Genomic DNA, 15,751 nt, shown 5'->3' on the forward strand with positions numbered 1-15,751 from the left:
TGGTTGTGGACCCTTCTCCTCTCCATGACATGCCATAGTCATATGCCTTCAGAAAAGGGTTAATTCAGAGCTCAGGACTTTCTGCTGGGGGGATGGGGTTGGTTAAAATAGAAAAGATCTTGATTACTGTGATATTTGCAAGTTGATCGTCTTTTTAAAGTATGTATTAAGGTGCACATCTCTCAGAGTTGATTGTATCACTGTTTATGAATGTTTGTATAATAATACATCTTTAGATAATCAGTAGACAGCCGGCAAATTACTGTGTACAGCAGTTCAACTTTGGATGCCTTATTGATGATGTTTTTAGTCAACTGTAAAATAGTAAGTGAAACATTCAACAGTAATGGATCTGTATGTGGAAATGTGCAAAATGATTATTTGCAACAGGTGATTAAGGATTATGCTGCATAAAAATAGAAATGTCTGCCAGTTCTTATCAAACTGCACAGTGCATTCTGATTAATGCTTAAACGTTCCTCTCTTTTCATAGATCTGCCTGAGTTCCTGTGGTTTCCCAACGTTTTCTGTTTTTTTTTGTCTCCATTTAAACGTTCATGTTGCAATTAAGTTTAAAAAAAACTGATGATCTGGTTAATACTGTTAGAAGATGAAAGGTATGACCTGATCATACATTTCATTTGGTGAGAAGAGATATAATCAAGATAACTGGGAATTGGTAGGTTTATAAAAAAAATTGTCAGTTGACAGTTTGTCTCCAAAAATGGAGACAGAGAGATTGAGAAAGTAGAGGGAAGTGTCAGAAATGAACCAAATGAATTTAAGGGCAGGGTGGAAGTTAGAGGCAAAGTTGATGAAATTTAACAGGCTCAGCGTAGCTGCATGAATCAGTACTAATGCAGTAATCAATGTAGTATGTGGTGGTAGAAGATTTGAAGAGCATTACTGGGGAAGGCTTGGAATAAATACAACAAAGTGGTATGCGTAGGTGGGGCCCCTGCAGGTGCCTGTGGCTACCTCGAGTCTGGAGAAAGTGATTGGAGCAGAGGGAAAATTGCTGAGGGTTGAGATAGAAGCAGAGAGCTTTGAAGCCTTCCTGATGGTAGAAGTGTATAGGGATTGAACATCCATGATGAAAATGAGGCGGTCTGGGTCAGGGAATTAAAAGTTACTGAGGAGGTCGAACGCATGAGGATATGTTGAGGATGTAGGTGGGAAGGGACTGAACTAAAGGCAACAGAATGGAGTTAAGGTATGAGGGCACGAGTTCAGTGAGGCAGGAACAGGTAGAGACAATGGCCCTGATGAAGGATCTTGGAATGTCAACTGCTTACTCTTTCCCATAGATGCTGCCTGGCCTGCTGAGTTCCTCCAGGATTGTGTGTGCAGTGCTTTGGTTTTCAGCACTGGCAGATTTTCCTTTGTTTGTGAGGCAATGGGCCTACCTGGACAGTCAGGTTTGTGGATCTTGGGTAGGAGGTAGAAGCGAATAGTGCAGTGTAAATGTACTGTGAGTTTGGTGGCAGTGGATGGGAGTTCCCCAGAGTTGATGAGGTCAGTGATGGTATTGGAGACAGTTTTCTGATGGTTTGGAGTGGGGTTGTCTTCATGGGGTAGGTATGAGAGTTGCCACCTGTCCTCAGCAAGGTAGATGTCAGTGCACCACACTATCACAGCACCCCCTATGTCTGCAGGCTTGATGGTAAGATTGGGATTGGTACGGAGAGAGTGGAGGGCAGTGTATTCAGAGAAGGTAAGGTTCAAGGAGGAGAGGGGAGTGCTGGTGTCGAGACAGTTGATGTCTCGTCGGCAATTGGAATTGAAAAGATCCAGGGCAGGCAGAGAACCTGGAGTGTCCAAGAAGAGGAGGAGGGTTGGAGTCTGGAGAAGCGGTTATTTATTCAGCAATGTTGTAACAGTTTGCAGCACTTTGGGTTGATTTAAAAATAAAACATGAGGTAATGATACAGACAAAAGGAAAATTCTGTCTTTGTTAAAGTTTTAGAATTGATTATTTATAAAAAAATGCTTAAACATCTTAAGGAATCTGCTAATTTCCTAAATTATTATACTGAAAAGGTTCCTTTATTATGTTTCATTTTAACATTCTCAAAAATGAATCATTGTGACAATCTTAATGTAATAACCTGGTTATAATTAACAATTAATGTTTTGTACAATATAAAATAACTTATTTGGCACCATTTTAGTTAATTAATTTTTTTAAGTAAAATCATGTTTAGATTCAAAGTTACTGTCATTCTTCAGTACATGTGTAAAGGAGAGTGAAATAATTGTTAAATAATCATAAGAAGCACAGTAAATATCAACATAAAATCAATCTTTTAAAACACGATGTACAAGTAACCATTGCGTATGGCATATGTACATAAGATTAGCTTATATGTGGTTATATGTATGTACAAAATGTGACTTATGGGAATGGGACAAACAGTCTGTAAGCATGGGATCCTTCATCATATTGCAGGCGCGTGCGTGCACACACACACACACACACACCCCTCTCCCCCCCCGTAATAGGTAGTTAACAATGCCCAGTGCAATGCTGACACCGGCATATATAGAGGCTAGTGCCGGTGCTGCATTGGGTAGTTTTAACTACCTATTGTAAACCCTCCTGTCCACCACGGTGCATTTTTCGTACTACACATGGATGCAGCATTTTAGCATGTTCTGCATTGTATATCCATAGAAGTTTGTGAGTATTAGTGTGAAAGGATCAGTACTTTTCAGCTTCCTCAAAGTAGAGGCATTGCTGAGCTTTCTTGACTGTGGAGGTTCTGTTCTGGGCCCATGAAAGTTATGCAAACTATGCACTTCAAAGAGCTTGAAACTGCTGTGCTGCTGATGTAAAGAGGGGTGTGATTGGTGCAGGTTTTTCTGAAGTTGATAACCATCTCCTTTGTCTGTTGTCTGTCTCATCACTGTCCCATCACGTCATCGGTGAACTTGACAATATGATTGTTTGGGTGCTTAAACCATAAGACATAAGACTAGAATTATGTCATTCAGCCCACTTGGAACTGCTTTGCCATTTGATCATGGGGCACCACGATGGCATAGTGGTTAGCATGATGTTATTACAGCTCGAGGCATCAGAATTCAGAGTTCAATCCAGGTGTCCCCTGTAAGACTTATCTGTATGTCCTTTCCATGGAATGTGTGTGTTTTTCCACAGGATCTTGCTGTTCTTTCCAATGGTCCAAAGACATAATGGGTTGGTTAATTGATCATTGTAAGTTATCCCATGATTAAGCTAGGTTTAAATCAGGGTTGCTGGATGGTGCAGTTGGAAGGGCCAGAAAGGCCTATTCTGCTCTGTATCGCTAACTAAATAGACAGAATTTCCCTTTCAATCCCATTCTCTTGCCTCCCCCATTCTCCTACCTTCTCCCTAGAACCTTTGATGCCCCCACTAATCAAGTACCTATAAGTTTCTGCTTTAAATACTTTAAATTAGTTTAATTACTTGGCCTCCACGGTCAAGATATTTTTGTTGAAAATATGATTTTTCATATGGATCCATATGAAAACATGGATTTTTGTCCCCATGTTCGTGGATTTAACTTAACATTTGTTCACTGTTTGAGTTGGTTGAATGCTACAGATTTTAATTATTTATTAAGCAGTTAAAGATCAAGTAGCTCATTCAACAACTCCTGTATCGTTGTGATGTCTTGACCATGTAATCTGATGGAAAAGATGAAATCTACCTCAAAAACGAGGATATTTGAGGACACAATCTGGATCTTACTCCTTTACCACTGTAGGCAATCAAAACTACTACTGGAGTCAAGCAACTGATCCCTTTTTTTTTAACAATTATTTATTTCTAAGCATCCTATGCTTTTTTTGTACTAGCTGGAAATAGGTTCACTTCTCTCTCGAGAGAATACAGTGAACATTTTCATGCGCAATTTGTCAAATCTATTCCATTGCTCTGCCGTTCTCTGGCAAAAAAAAACAGCATCCAGTATTGCTTGGCCTCAACTAATTTCCAGGCATGGATAATCAGTCTTCTTTGACAACAGGCCCAATTAGTTCATTATATTATTGCCCTTTGTCACATTCAGTTCTCTTTCTCAAAAGATCCAGTTCTTTCAACCAACCGAGTTTATCAAAATTTAAAAAGAGGAATCAATAATGGCCTCCAATGCCATACTCTCAGAAGCTGCTAAATTCACTACTGTGAGGAGATGGAAACTAAACTCTGTATTCAAGCTGAGATTGAAGGTCATAAGGAACAGAATAATATGCTTTACTTGATTGTGAATTGTCCCTTAGATTGACTATCAAACTGCTCATTTTAGCTGTGGCAAAGTGGGAGAAATTGTAAACCTTTTATGATTGATTCATTCCAACACTTAAATCTTTCTCACTGTCCACCTGCTTAACTAAATTTACATGCCATTCATTTTTTATTTCATATTTAATGGGGATATTTATACTCTAACCGAATTGTTCAGATTAAGAATGATTTGTCAAACATTGGTTTGTTTTTCCAAGATATTGAGGTGTGCTTGCCACAGCTGAGAATTCTCTGCAGGTGGAGTGCATATCATTCTGATAACATGCACGTCCACGTCATTAATAAAGATGGTTATTAATAATTTTTAAAAGGAATGTCACTGGCTGTTACATTTGACATTTGCTGTTCAGATACTCTAATCAAATCATAATTGCACAGATTCCGAATGCTACATGGAATCTTATCTGAGAATTCATTAAACATTTTCCTCATGTTGGAACCCATAGCTTTTTTTTAGAACTTTCTTATTTAGAGTCTGACCCCCTTAATTGTCCAGGTTTTGAATTATAGCTTGAATTCAATCAAAGTTTGATATGTTGCTGTGGGGCTTTTCATGTGATGCTAGACTTAGTGGCTTTATTAATTGAATTCCAGTGATGCTTATTTAAAGGGGCTAACTAAATATAAGTTAATCTTAAAATAGCTGCATACCCAGTGAAGTGCCTGGTCCATATTCTCGTAAGTACAGGATTTGAAAGTTTAACTTCATTTTGGTGTCCAATGCTTTTCAATGAAACAAATTTATTTGTTTAAAAAAAGTAATGAGCTATTTAAAATTTGTCATTATTGTTAATTGCTGTGTACTGAAATGTCCCAAGTTCCTGTTCCTTGGACTTTCTTTATGAATTGGTAATTGAAAGGAACCAGGGCAGAAAACTATAATACTAGCAACACTGAATATAAAAACTGATTAAAGCTAGGCTGCAAGTGTAAAATGCCTTCACAACATATTGTATTTCAAAAGAAGAATTAACAAAGTTTTGGAAAAATGGTATGGGCAATTTGTACTAAGCATTTGCATACAGAACTATTTGGTGTAGATGATGATCCAGCTTGTTGTTGGCAGTTTATTGCATTGTGAGCAGTGCAGGGTGGGGTGTAGAAGGTTAGTCCATCTATCGTAGACTCCAAACACAGACCTGTGAAATGCTCACCATGATTGAAGTAAGAACCACAGTACAGGTTGGGTTCCTGAGAACTGTTTAAAAGCTGATTTCACCATTAAGTCAGAAAAGACTGATTTCTATAGCATCCTGTATTGCTTTGCTCTACATATCTGCTATCATTCTTTCATTTCATTGAATAATCACTATAATGTTGGCCATAATTAAACTAGAATCATAGAAACAGGCCCTTCTGTTTATCTGGTCCATGCCAAACTATTAATCTCTCTAGTCCCATCAACCTGCACCTCCCATCCATGTATCCATCCAAACTTCTCTTAAATGTTGAAATAGAACCCACATCCACCACTTCCACTGGCAGCTCGTTCCACACTCTCATCATCCTCTGAGTGAAGAGGTTCCCTCTCACGTTCTCTTTAAATATTTCATCTTTCGCTCTTAACCCATGATGTCTAGTTCTACTCTTACCAATCTCGTTGGAAAAAGCCTGCTTGTATTTACTTCTGAATTACCCTGACCTAATGGAGCACATACTGCTGCTAGTCATTAATGAACACAATGAAACGTATTATGGATGGAAAAATGCTTTAAAAATGTATGAGAGAATTTATGTAAAGTCAGATTTCCATTAATCAGGGCACTCATAACCTGGGAACCTCCATAAACATGCTCAAAACAAGACCCTCTGTAATCTGTTAGAAGTACCATACAGTTTTGCATTAACCTGTTTTGGCTGTTTTTAAATGGGAAAAACATTCATTTTGCATAAAATTAGTTCCCACTACACATGACCTGAGTATTTAGTCTCAAACTTATACAGCCCAAACTTATGAATGGTATTTTTCCTTCCTGATGGTAAGAGTGTATCCCATCCTGAGTGGCCTAATATTCCAGGAAAAGGCTTATTCATGGAGAAAGAGAGGCCTTCTCAAAACACTTCTCTGGTCTTTTGTTTTACTGTGTGCTTAATTGTGCAAATTATTCTGAGGCTTAATTGCTGAGCAATATTTTAACAGTATTGAACAGATAGTTGTCTTTTTTGGTTTTGTCAGAGCCAACAGTCATTATAGTTGGCTCCAAGAGAGGCTTATTTGCCAAACTTTAAACCACAAAATAGAAAGGAATTGGCAATCATATTAATTTCAGTAGTTGTAAACATTTAGTTCTGGATGCAACAACCATTATTTGTTAAACTTTTTGTTTGTTTAGTTTTGGTCAAATTTAGAACTGGTGCATGTAGTTATATTATGAATGGAAAAACAACCCCGAAAAGTAGAATAATCTACGGTATTAAATGAGCGCTGGGAACCTAGAAACTGATGTGCTCTTGCTGTGAATGTTTCCTAATGTTGGCTCACCTGCAGCTTGTACAAATAATATGTAAATTAAATCTGTTTCGGTTTGAATTACGTGGCTATTTACAAGACATAGACAGCTGTCTTTACAGAAGTGTGTGAAGAATCAGAATAGAAGTATAAAGCTGTTCTTTATAAATCAGTGAATTGACAAAATTTCAAAGTTGCCTCACTCCATACTTCAGATTGACCCTTTTGTTCAAAAATATATTTTGCTTTAATTACAAAGGAAACAAAGATATTTAAAGATTTTCATGTTACCACCTTTGGCATTTGTTACGTAATCAAAGAGTCGTAATTTAAAGAACAAAGTAAATTTACAGTCAAAGTACATTTATGTCACCATCGACCAGCCTGAAATTCATTTTCTTGTTTGCATAATAAATCCAGAATAGAATATTAACCATAATAAATTCAAGAAAGACTGCACCAACTTGGGTGCTCAACCAGTGTGCAAAAGATAACAAACAGTAAATAATAAAAAGAAAGACATAATATTTAATAAATAAACAAACAAGCAATAAATATCAAGAGCAAGAGATGAAGAGTCCCTGAAAGTGCGTCCATAGGTTGAGGGAAGATCTCGATAATGGCAAGTAAAGTTGACTGAAGTTATCCCCTTTGGTTCAAGAGCCTGATGGTTGAGGGGTAGTAACTGTTCCAGAACCTGGTGGTGTGAGTCCTGAGGCTCCTGTACCTTCTTCCTGATGGCAGTAACGAGAAGAGTGCATGTCCTGGGTGGTGGGATCTGCTGCCTAGCCTCATTCATAATACATATTGTATGAACTAGCATATAAATTAGGAACAAGAGCAGGCCAAGCAATTGCCTGAGCTAGCTCCACAGTACAGTCAGATCAGTGATAATCTTATTAATCAGATCAGCTAAATTCCTTTTCACTTCTTGCTTATCAAGATTCTGTCTAGGTTGTCTTAAAAATTGTTTGAAGACTATGTCCTCCACCTTTGAAGAAATGTTGCAAAAATCAAACCCTCTGCGAAGAATAAGAAGATTCATCTTTTTCACAACTGGATGAGCACTTATTTTCAAATAGTACATTCTAGATTCTTCTTTTCAAAACTTTTACATATCAACCATGTCAGAGCCCCTTTTACATGTTTTATGTTTTAATCAGATTACTCTTAACTCTTTCAGCAACCTCAGGCCTATCTTGTCTAAACTTTCCTGCTTATTCCTGAAATCAGTTTAGTAAACATTGTCTAAGCTGCTTCCAACACGTGAGCATTCTTCCTTAAATAAGATGTGATCTCACCAGTGACATGTAAAGCTGAAGTGTAATTTCCCTACTTAAATATTCAATTCCCCTACTTAAATATTCAATTCCCCTTGCAATAAATGATGACATTCTGTTAGATGTCCTCATCACTGACTGGATCTGAATACAACCCTTAGGTGAATTGCAGATTAATTCCATTTTATACTTTTAATGTTCCTATCAATTCCAGGCCAGTTTTTTTCTCCCAACTAGGGACAATTAATCTACCAACTGGTACATTTTTCTTATGGAAGAAACGGGATACCGAAGCAGCCTCAGGGAGGCTGTGTGGAGTTTGCAGAGGTTAGGATCGCACCCAGGTGCTGCAACTCTGAGGCAGCGATTCTATTTTCATCACTGCTTTCCTTTAAACTGAATGGATCTTGATTCTTTGGGGAAATATTAGAAACCTTGGAAAATGAATTACTTGGAAATAGCTTGTTTCTCAGTGTGCTATCTTCATGTCGGGTTAGATTTGAGAGAATACACGAATCTACTGCACCTACCTCTGTGTTCCATGTTCCTCAGGTGCTCGGTTTTCAGATTGCTTCTCTTCCTTGTGTCTGGTTATCACTGACTCAGAGAGGAACTTTGGGCAAACCCAGTTCAGAGATGATCAAAAGTTAGATGAAACAAGTACCGGTAGTTATTTGTAGTACATAGCCAGGCAGACAGATTTCTGTGGATCTGTGCTTTAAAAGGTGAAAATGTTAATATTCTAGTATTTAACTTGATTTGCTATTTTTGGGATATGTGTGAAGGAGCTGTCTAGAGCCTTTGTACCTGTGGTGGAGTTGAAACCTTCATGGGCGAGGAATATCAAAGAGATGAATTGAGTGGAGAAGGAGAAGAATTGAAGGGCTGCTGCCATTGAACATTTCTAGACACTGTTATGTAATAGATTTTTACAGTATTTGAAAGGAGAACACATGAATATTATTGGCACCATTTCTCTAACATTGACTTTTCTGAATTTGAAGAGTAGCTTGGGGACGAATTTTGAGCTGAGACTTTGAGTATAATATGTAGTTCAGAAAGATGTGAAAGTGGTGAGGGAAGAAAATACCATCAGTAATTGAGGGGTTACATTTATTCAGCAAACATAATCCTTAATTTTTAAACATCCATGTAGAACTGTAGCACAACTTTTAAAAAAAAATGTTCTTTTATGAATTGTTCAAGAAATATTTTTTAAAATTAGTTCTTCAGGAAAGTACAAATCATTGAAGATAAGTGACTGGTTCTCTTGTTTCAGCATGTAATTACCAATGAAATACTGGTGGTTTCTCACCAGATTTCAGATCATATCTATTTTCAAACTGATATTAAATGATTGCTGACGTGTCTATTTCAGGGATGGTTGCATATTTTACAAATTACTTCAAATGTAAATTCGCCGTACCTGCCTATTGACTAAATTAAATGTCACATTTATTGGATTCTGACGTTTCAACCCAAGGTTCTTTCAGTAGTCAAGAAAGAGGCACAAAACTTGATGGTTTGTGATAGTTTTATTAAGCATTGATAGAACAAGAGGAAATTGAAACTGACGGTGATAGATGTTTGCTAAGCAAAGAGGGACAAGAGAAATAAGATGCTAAGATGGTACTGCCTTGCTGTCAGCTATTTTTATCCCTATAAGGAAAATTCCATTGAACTTTGTAGATAAAAGTCATCCAACGAGAAAACACTTATTCAAATAATGCAGTACCAGGAGAAGCTTCTAGAAACATACTTTATATAACCTCCCCATATATGACATGAATAGACTCAAATATGATACTCCCTAAATCATGCTGATTATATTTACATAAAATATCCAGTCTAAAACTGTTTGTGGGGGGCATAATCAGTGTACATTTATGTCTTCTATTAAAGTAATGAATCATAGGCATAATGTCATTGCCATTGGGGGAATGTTTAATAAAGAGGGTGCAATGTTTGTTCCGGATTTGCACGAATGCCTAGCATTAGTGAATATCTTGAAGTGTGTGGTATCCAATGACATAGCCAACAGCTAGAGCATTAGCATCAAAGCTGGTTCACTTTTCTCCTTCTTTCTAGCTCTTACATATTTATTCTATTTAACATCCTGGAGACTTACTGCAATGCACTGAGATGGAATGCTGGCCAACCTGCATTGTCAATCTGGTTTTTTTCCTTGCTATTTTTCTTTGCTAGTTTGTTTCTCAATTACCATTGATTTAGGAATCTGTCATTAGGCACAAGAACAATGTGACCTGCCTTTTGCAGTTGTCTCAATGTAATAAGGGTCTCGATGCTGGAAATGTTGGTTTTGGAAGGTTACTGACTTGCTTTTCATGTTTTGGCTGTAGATTTGGAGGATTTTGCAGATTTGGTGTGAGTCATATCTATCCAGTATTTTGAATTGTCTATTGTTGGTAGTTTACATCTCAGGCACACGAGAAAGAAGGGATGAGTCTTGATCTTACAATCATTTCTTCAGGATACTGAAGACTTTACTGGTGCATTGAAGGTGATGATGATTTACCTCTTTGATGCCTACCTTTCTGAAAGGTTGTTGGAGTCAAGCAAGGTTGTGTGATTGCGCCAGGTTTTCTCAATCTTCCTCACTGCTGTGCTGTGCTTCAGCTCCAAGAAGTGTCTTGCTGGAGAGTAGCTTGTTTGCAAAGCTACTTCACATGAGTGAGAAGCTGTGCAATCCACGTTGCCTCTGATCCAGAACCAGGAGCACCCCAAATTCAGTCTTTGTTCTGTAGTACCTAGACAAAGCTTGAATATGGTTATGTTTGGAGACTGGGCTCAAATATATTGTCCGTTTGTTCACTGAAGGCTACAAGAGAATGGATCTTCTACTTTGTGAATATTAAGTATATGTTTTTCCCACATGGCATCTCTTTTGATAATTAGCTCATGGAAAATATCTTGGAAGTTGTTATTCGCCTAATTCAGTGAAAAGTTTTACCATGCAAATAATAGTGGGTGTTTTTGATTTTTTTTTAGCTGGTTCAGCACAACATATGGGCCAAAATGGCCTGTTTCTGTGCTGTTCTGTGTTCTAATACTTGATACCAAACCAACACATGAAACTAGGGAAGATGACCAAAAAAGACAACTTTAAGGGGCACTTGTGAAAAGGGAAAATGCCTAGGGAGAGAATCCAGAGATTGGAGCTCAGTTGTTGTGTACATGGCTGCCAGTACTGAAGTGATTAAAATAAGATTTTCAAGATGTCATAATTGGAGTAGTATTTTGGAAGGATGCAGAGCAAGTGGAATAAACATGGACAGGAAGCTGCAGGGAGATTTGGAAGTGAAGAAGAAACTTTAAAATCCAAGAGTATATTGGAACAGTTGTAAGGGAGAGAGCATGGACTGATGGAGAACAGGACTAATGCAAGTTAGATAAATTTAGATTTCTGTGAGCAGATAGTGTACCAGATATATTTTGTGAATGCAGTTCAATCTATTTAAAATTTATACAAAGGTAATAAATGGTTATTTCTAAATGTCCATTGAACAAAGATATATTTTTTCTGACATTGGAGATGAACACTTTTCTGTGATCATTCTGTTCTTCATAATGCTAAAAATTGATCACATTTCCATCGATCAAATAAAATATTTTTCTGGAAAGTAAAGTTAAACTCGTGCTAGTAATATATTTAGAAACATAGAAAACCTACAGCACAATACAGGCCCTATGGCCCACGGAGCTGTGCTGACCGTGTCCCTACTTAGAACTACCTAGGCTTTACCCATAGCCCTCTATTTTTCTAAACTCCATGTAGCCATCCAGGAGTCTCTTAAAAGAACCTATCATTTCCGCCTCCACTACCGCTGCCGGCAGTCCATTCCACGCACTCACCACTCTCTATGTAAAAAAAAACTTACCCTTGACATCTCCTCTGTACCAAGCATCTTAAAACTACGCCTTCTCGTGCTAGCTATTTCAGCCCTGGGGAAAAGCCTCTGACTATCCACGCAATGTCTCATCATCTTGTACACCTCTATCAGGTTACCTCTCATCCTCCATCGCTCCAAGGACAAAATGCCAAGTTCACTCAACCTATTCTCATAAGGCATGCTCCCCAATCCAGGCAACATCCTTGTAAATCTCCTCTGCACCCTTTCTATGGTTTCCATATCCTTCCTGTAGTGAGGCAACCAGAATTGAGCACAGTACTCCTTGTAGGGTCTGACCAGAGTCCTATATAGCTGCAACATTACCTCTCGGCTGTTAAACTCAATCCCACGATTGATGAAGACCAATGCATTGTATGCCTTCTTAACCACAGAGTCAACCTGCGTAGCAGCTTTGAGTGTCCTATGGATTCTGACCCCAAGATCCCTCAGATCCTCCACACTGCCAAGAGTCTTACCATTAATACTATATTGTGCCATCATATTGACCTACCAAAATGAACCACCTCACACTTATCTGGGTTGAACTCCATCTGCTACTTCTCAGCCTAGTTTTGCATCCTATCAATGTCCCGCTGTAACCTCTGACAGCCCTCCACACTATCCACAACACCCCAACCTTTGTGTCATCAGCAAGTTTACTAACCCATCCCTCCACTTCCTCATCCAGGTCATTTATAAAAATCACGAAGAGTAGGGGTCCCAGAACAGATTCCTGAGGCACACCACTGGTCACCGACCTCCATGCAGAATATGACCCGTCTACAACCTCTCTTTGCCTTCTGTGGGCAAGCCAGTTCTGGATCCACAAAGCAATGCCCCCTTGGATCCCATGCCTCCTTTCTTTCTCAATAAGCCTTGCATGGGGTATCTTATTAAATACCTTGCTAAAGACCATATACACTACATCTACGGCTCTACTTTCATCAATATGTTTAGTCACATCCTCAAAAAAATATATAGTGGATTGCAAGGCACATTTTGCATTAGTTATAAATTGCATTTCCTGTGAGCAATAAGAGATTTCTGATGTTTGCAGAAAGGTGTTCAGCATGTATACATTGTGAAAAGTAACTGAAGCCGGTAAGAATTAAGATAAGCAGCAATTGTTTTAATCAAATCATTTAAGGGGAACTGAGGCAGACATATGATTATAGCCATATAGGCCATTTTTAGGCAAATGTGTTTAAATTAGCATCATGGATGGCACAGACATTGTGGGCTGATGGACCTATTCCTGAACTGTTCTATATGTTCAAAATTTTGTGGTGACCAAATTGATGACAAATGTGAATTTCAATTTCTTTCCCTGTAAGAGATGATTAGTTCTGAAATGGTAACAACTTTCCATTAGTTGCTTGTAGATTTTACTGTTTGTAAAATAAATAAATAAATGTGTGGATTGCATTGATTTTTGAAAATTCTTTACTATTTGTGACATCTGTAACATTTCACCAGACACATTAGAGAGATTTGCCATTTACTTCCATGACCACCAATTGTAACACCACTGGTACAAGGACAAATGGTTGCATTTGTCTGAAGGAAAGTATTGATTATTGGTTTAATTTAAGAACTTTTGTAATAAAAAATTGACATGGCATGTTGCAATGCTGTTGTAGACCCAGGAGGATATAATTTTACTGCTCTTCTGGATATGCATGAATTTGATGCATTTTTTCCACTTACAGGGATCAAGTATTGGAGATGTTTGATCATGCATATCAAAATTACATGGTAAGTCCACCAGTCATTATTTATTGAAATTCTTTTATTTTTGATTATATATAATTTCGTTTATGTGGCACATGAAAGTGCTGTATTTAAGAATGTAGTTGGATTGTCAGGCTGATAGAAATGCAGAGTATAACATCAAGCCATGTTGCAAAGTACTACAGCTGGAGAGCCTGTTGTACTTTTTAAAATTAAACTGAGAGTTGGCTATTTTGAGAGCATAGATCCTCCCACCTGCACATTTACAACATAGAGCACGCACATATTCTGCAGGTACCAGTTCAGAATTGTCATTGCAGTCTTATCGCCATGACTGCAGTAGAATGTGATTTGGAATCCAAAACTTTTCATTTGTTTTAGAAACAGTTTGATAATTTAATGGGTGTGGATTGCTCTTATGCCTAAATTAAATGGAACCTTGAATAATGATGCAGTTGTTTTATGATGGAATAGCAACTATTTTTATCTCGTGCAGCTGCAGCGCAAAGGAATCGGAGTCAGCTCAGCATGGAACTAGTTTGTCAACTTTAGAGCATTAAAGGATGTGGTTATAAAATTGGAAGCAGATCCAAAATCCAACAAATTAATGGATTTCTAATTCTATAGACTGTTTGAAGGTTGCCAGTTTTTTCAAATTTGCCATGCCAGTATGTAATTTTATTAGGGCAGATAGTGCTGTATGAATATAAAGGTGTCACGTGCAGCACAGAGCTGTATAGCTTATTCCAAAGTTTATTTGGTTACAGAGATAGTAAAGCTATTTTATGTATACATCGAAAAAAAGCAATGATGTACAACTTCCCTGCAAATGACTGAGAGTGGTGCGGTCATGGAGACAGAAAAGGAGCAGATTTGGCTCTCTGACACTTATGTAAGGACTGCTCCAGTTTGTAAAATGATCATGGCTGATTCATTTCAATATCCTGTTACTCCTTTACTCCGCAATACTCTCATCACTTTGGTATTAAGAAAAAAAAATCTTATCAACTTAAGTATTTTTGATGACCTTGCCTTTTTTATCTTCTGTGGTAGAGCTGTTCACTATATTTTAAGTGAATAAATTTCTATTAATCTCAGTTCTAAATGGCATGCTACTGCATTTTTAAACTCTACTCTGTTTCTGGACTTTACATCCTTCCTGTACTTAGTTTGTCTATTCCTGTTAAATTTTTGTAGGTTTCTATGTGTGCTTTGAAAATAAAATGTGTTCAGCTGAATGCAGAATGTATATTCTACAGAGTTATCTCTTGCTTCAGGGGTGATAGTATGTTTTTAAAACAGAAAAGTTCAAACCTGGAACATATTTTTGTGAGAATGTTACTTAATTATACACTGACATTCTAAGAAAGTAGACAGTATACTGTTGGCTTAGATACAAAGGCAAGACCGAACTGTATATTCCAGACAATAGGAATGTGAAAAGGCGTGAAATGCATGCTATAACCCAGCTTGTTAGGCACTGCTAACAGAGCAACACCATTACAGCTTGGGACGTTGGAATCTGGAGTTCAATTCCGGCGTCCTCTGAAGGAGGTATGTACTTCCTTCCCATCTGTGTGTGGGTTTCCTCTGGGTGCTCTGCTTTTCTCCCACAGTCCACAGGTGTACAGGTTAGTGGGTTAATTGATGCTTGTAAATTGTTCTGTGATTAGACTGGGTGGCGTGGAAAGGCCTGTTCTGTGCTGTATCTCTAAATAAAATAACGGATGGTTTAGAGAAATGGCATTTTCAGATACAGATAAAGCAAGTTATCTAACATTGCAGAATTCAGTATTGAGACAGGAAGGCTAAAATGTGCCCTCTAAGAAGATGAAGTGTAAAGCATCATTATAACAGTGCAGAATGCCCACAGACATATGATTAGAATGGGAGAAGAAAATAATTCAAGTGGTGAGTAATGGGAGCTTGCAGTCACCTCTGCATAGCAATCATCCAATCTGTATTTGGTTTATTCAATACAAAGGAAACTACATTGTGCTCACCAAAGGTGGTACACCTGATTGCTTCACTTGGAAGAATTCTTTGATTTCTGAATATTGGGAAGTAAAAGGATAGAAGTTGCATTTCT

At 37.8% G+C, this 15,751-nt stretch overlaps 1 protein-coding gene across 2 annotated transcripts in view; it reads left to right on the forward strand.

The window, feature by feature from the left end:
• Positions 1 to 15,751, forward strand: part of edem3 (ER degradation enhancer, mannosidase alpha-like 3) — a 71,775-nt gene that overhangs the window by 304 nt on the left and 55,720 nt on the right. For both annotated transcript variants that reach the window (XM_073063308.1, XM_073063309.1), the window contains exon 2: positions 13,641 to 13,686. In XM_073063308.1, the coding sequence (XP_072919409.1) occupies positions 13,641 to 13,686 (46 nt within the window). The remainder of the gene's footprint in view (positions 1 to 13,640; positions 13,687 to 15,751) is intronic.

The sequence above is a fragment of the Hemitrygon akajei genome, chromosome 12 (genome assembly GCF_048418815.1).
Source record: "Hemitrygon akajei chromosome 12, sHemAka1.3, whole genome shotgun sequence".
Taxonomy (NCBI): domain Eukaryota; kingdom Metazoa; phylum Chordata; class Chondrichthyes; order Myliobatiformes; family Dasyatidae; genus Hemitrygon; species Hemitrygon akajei.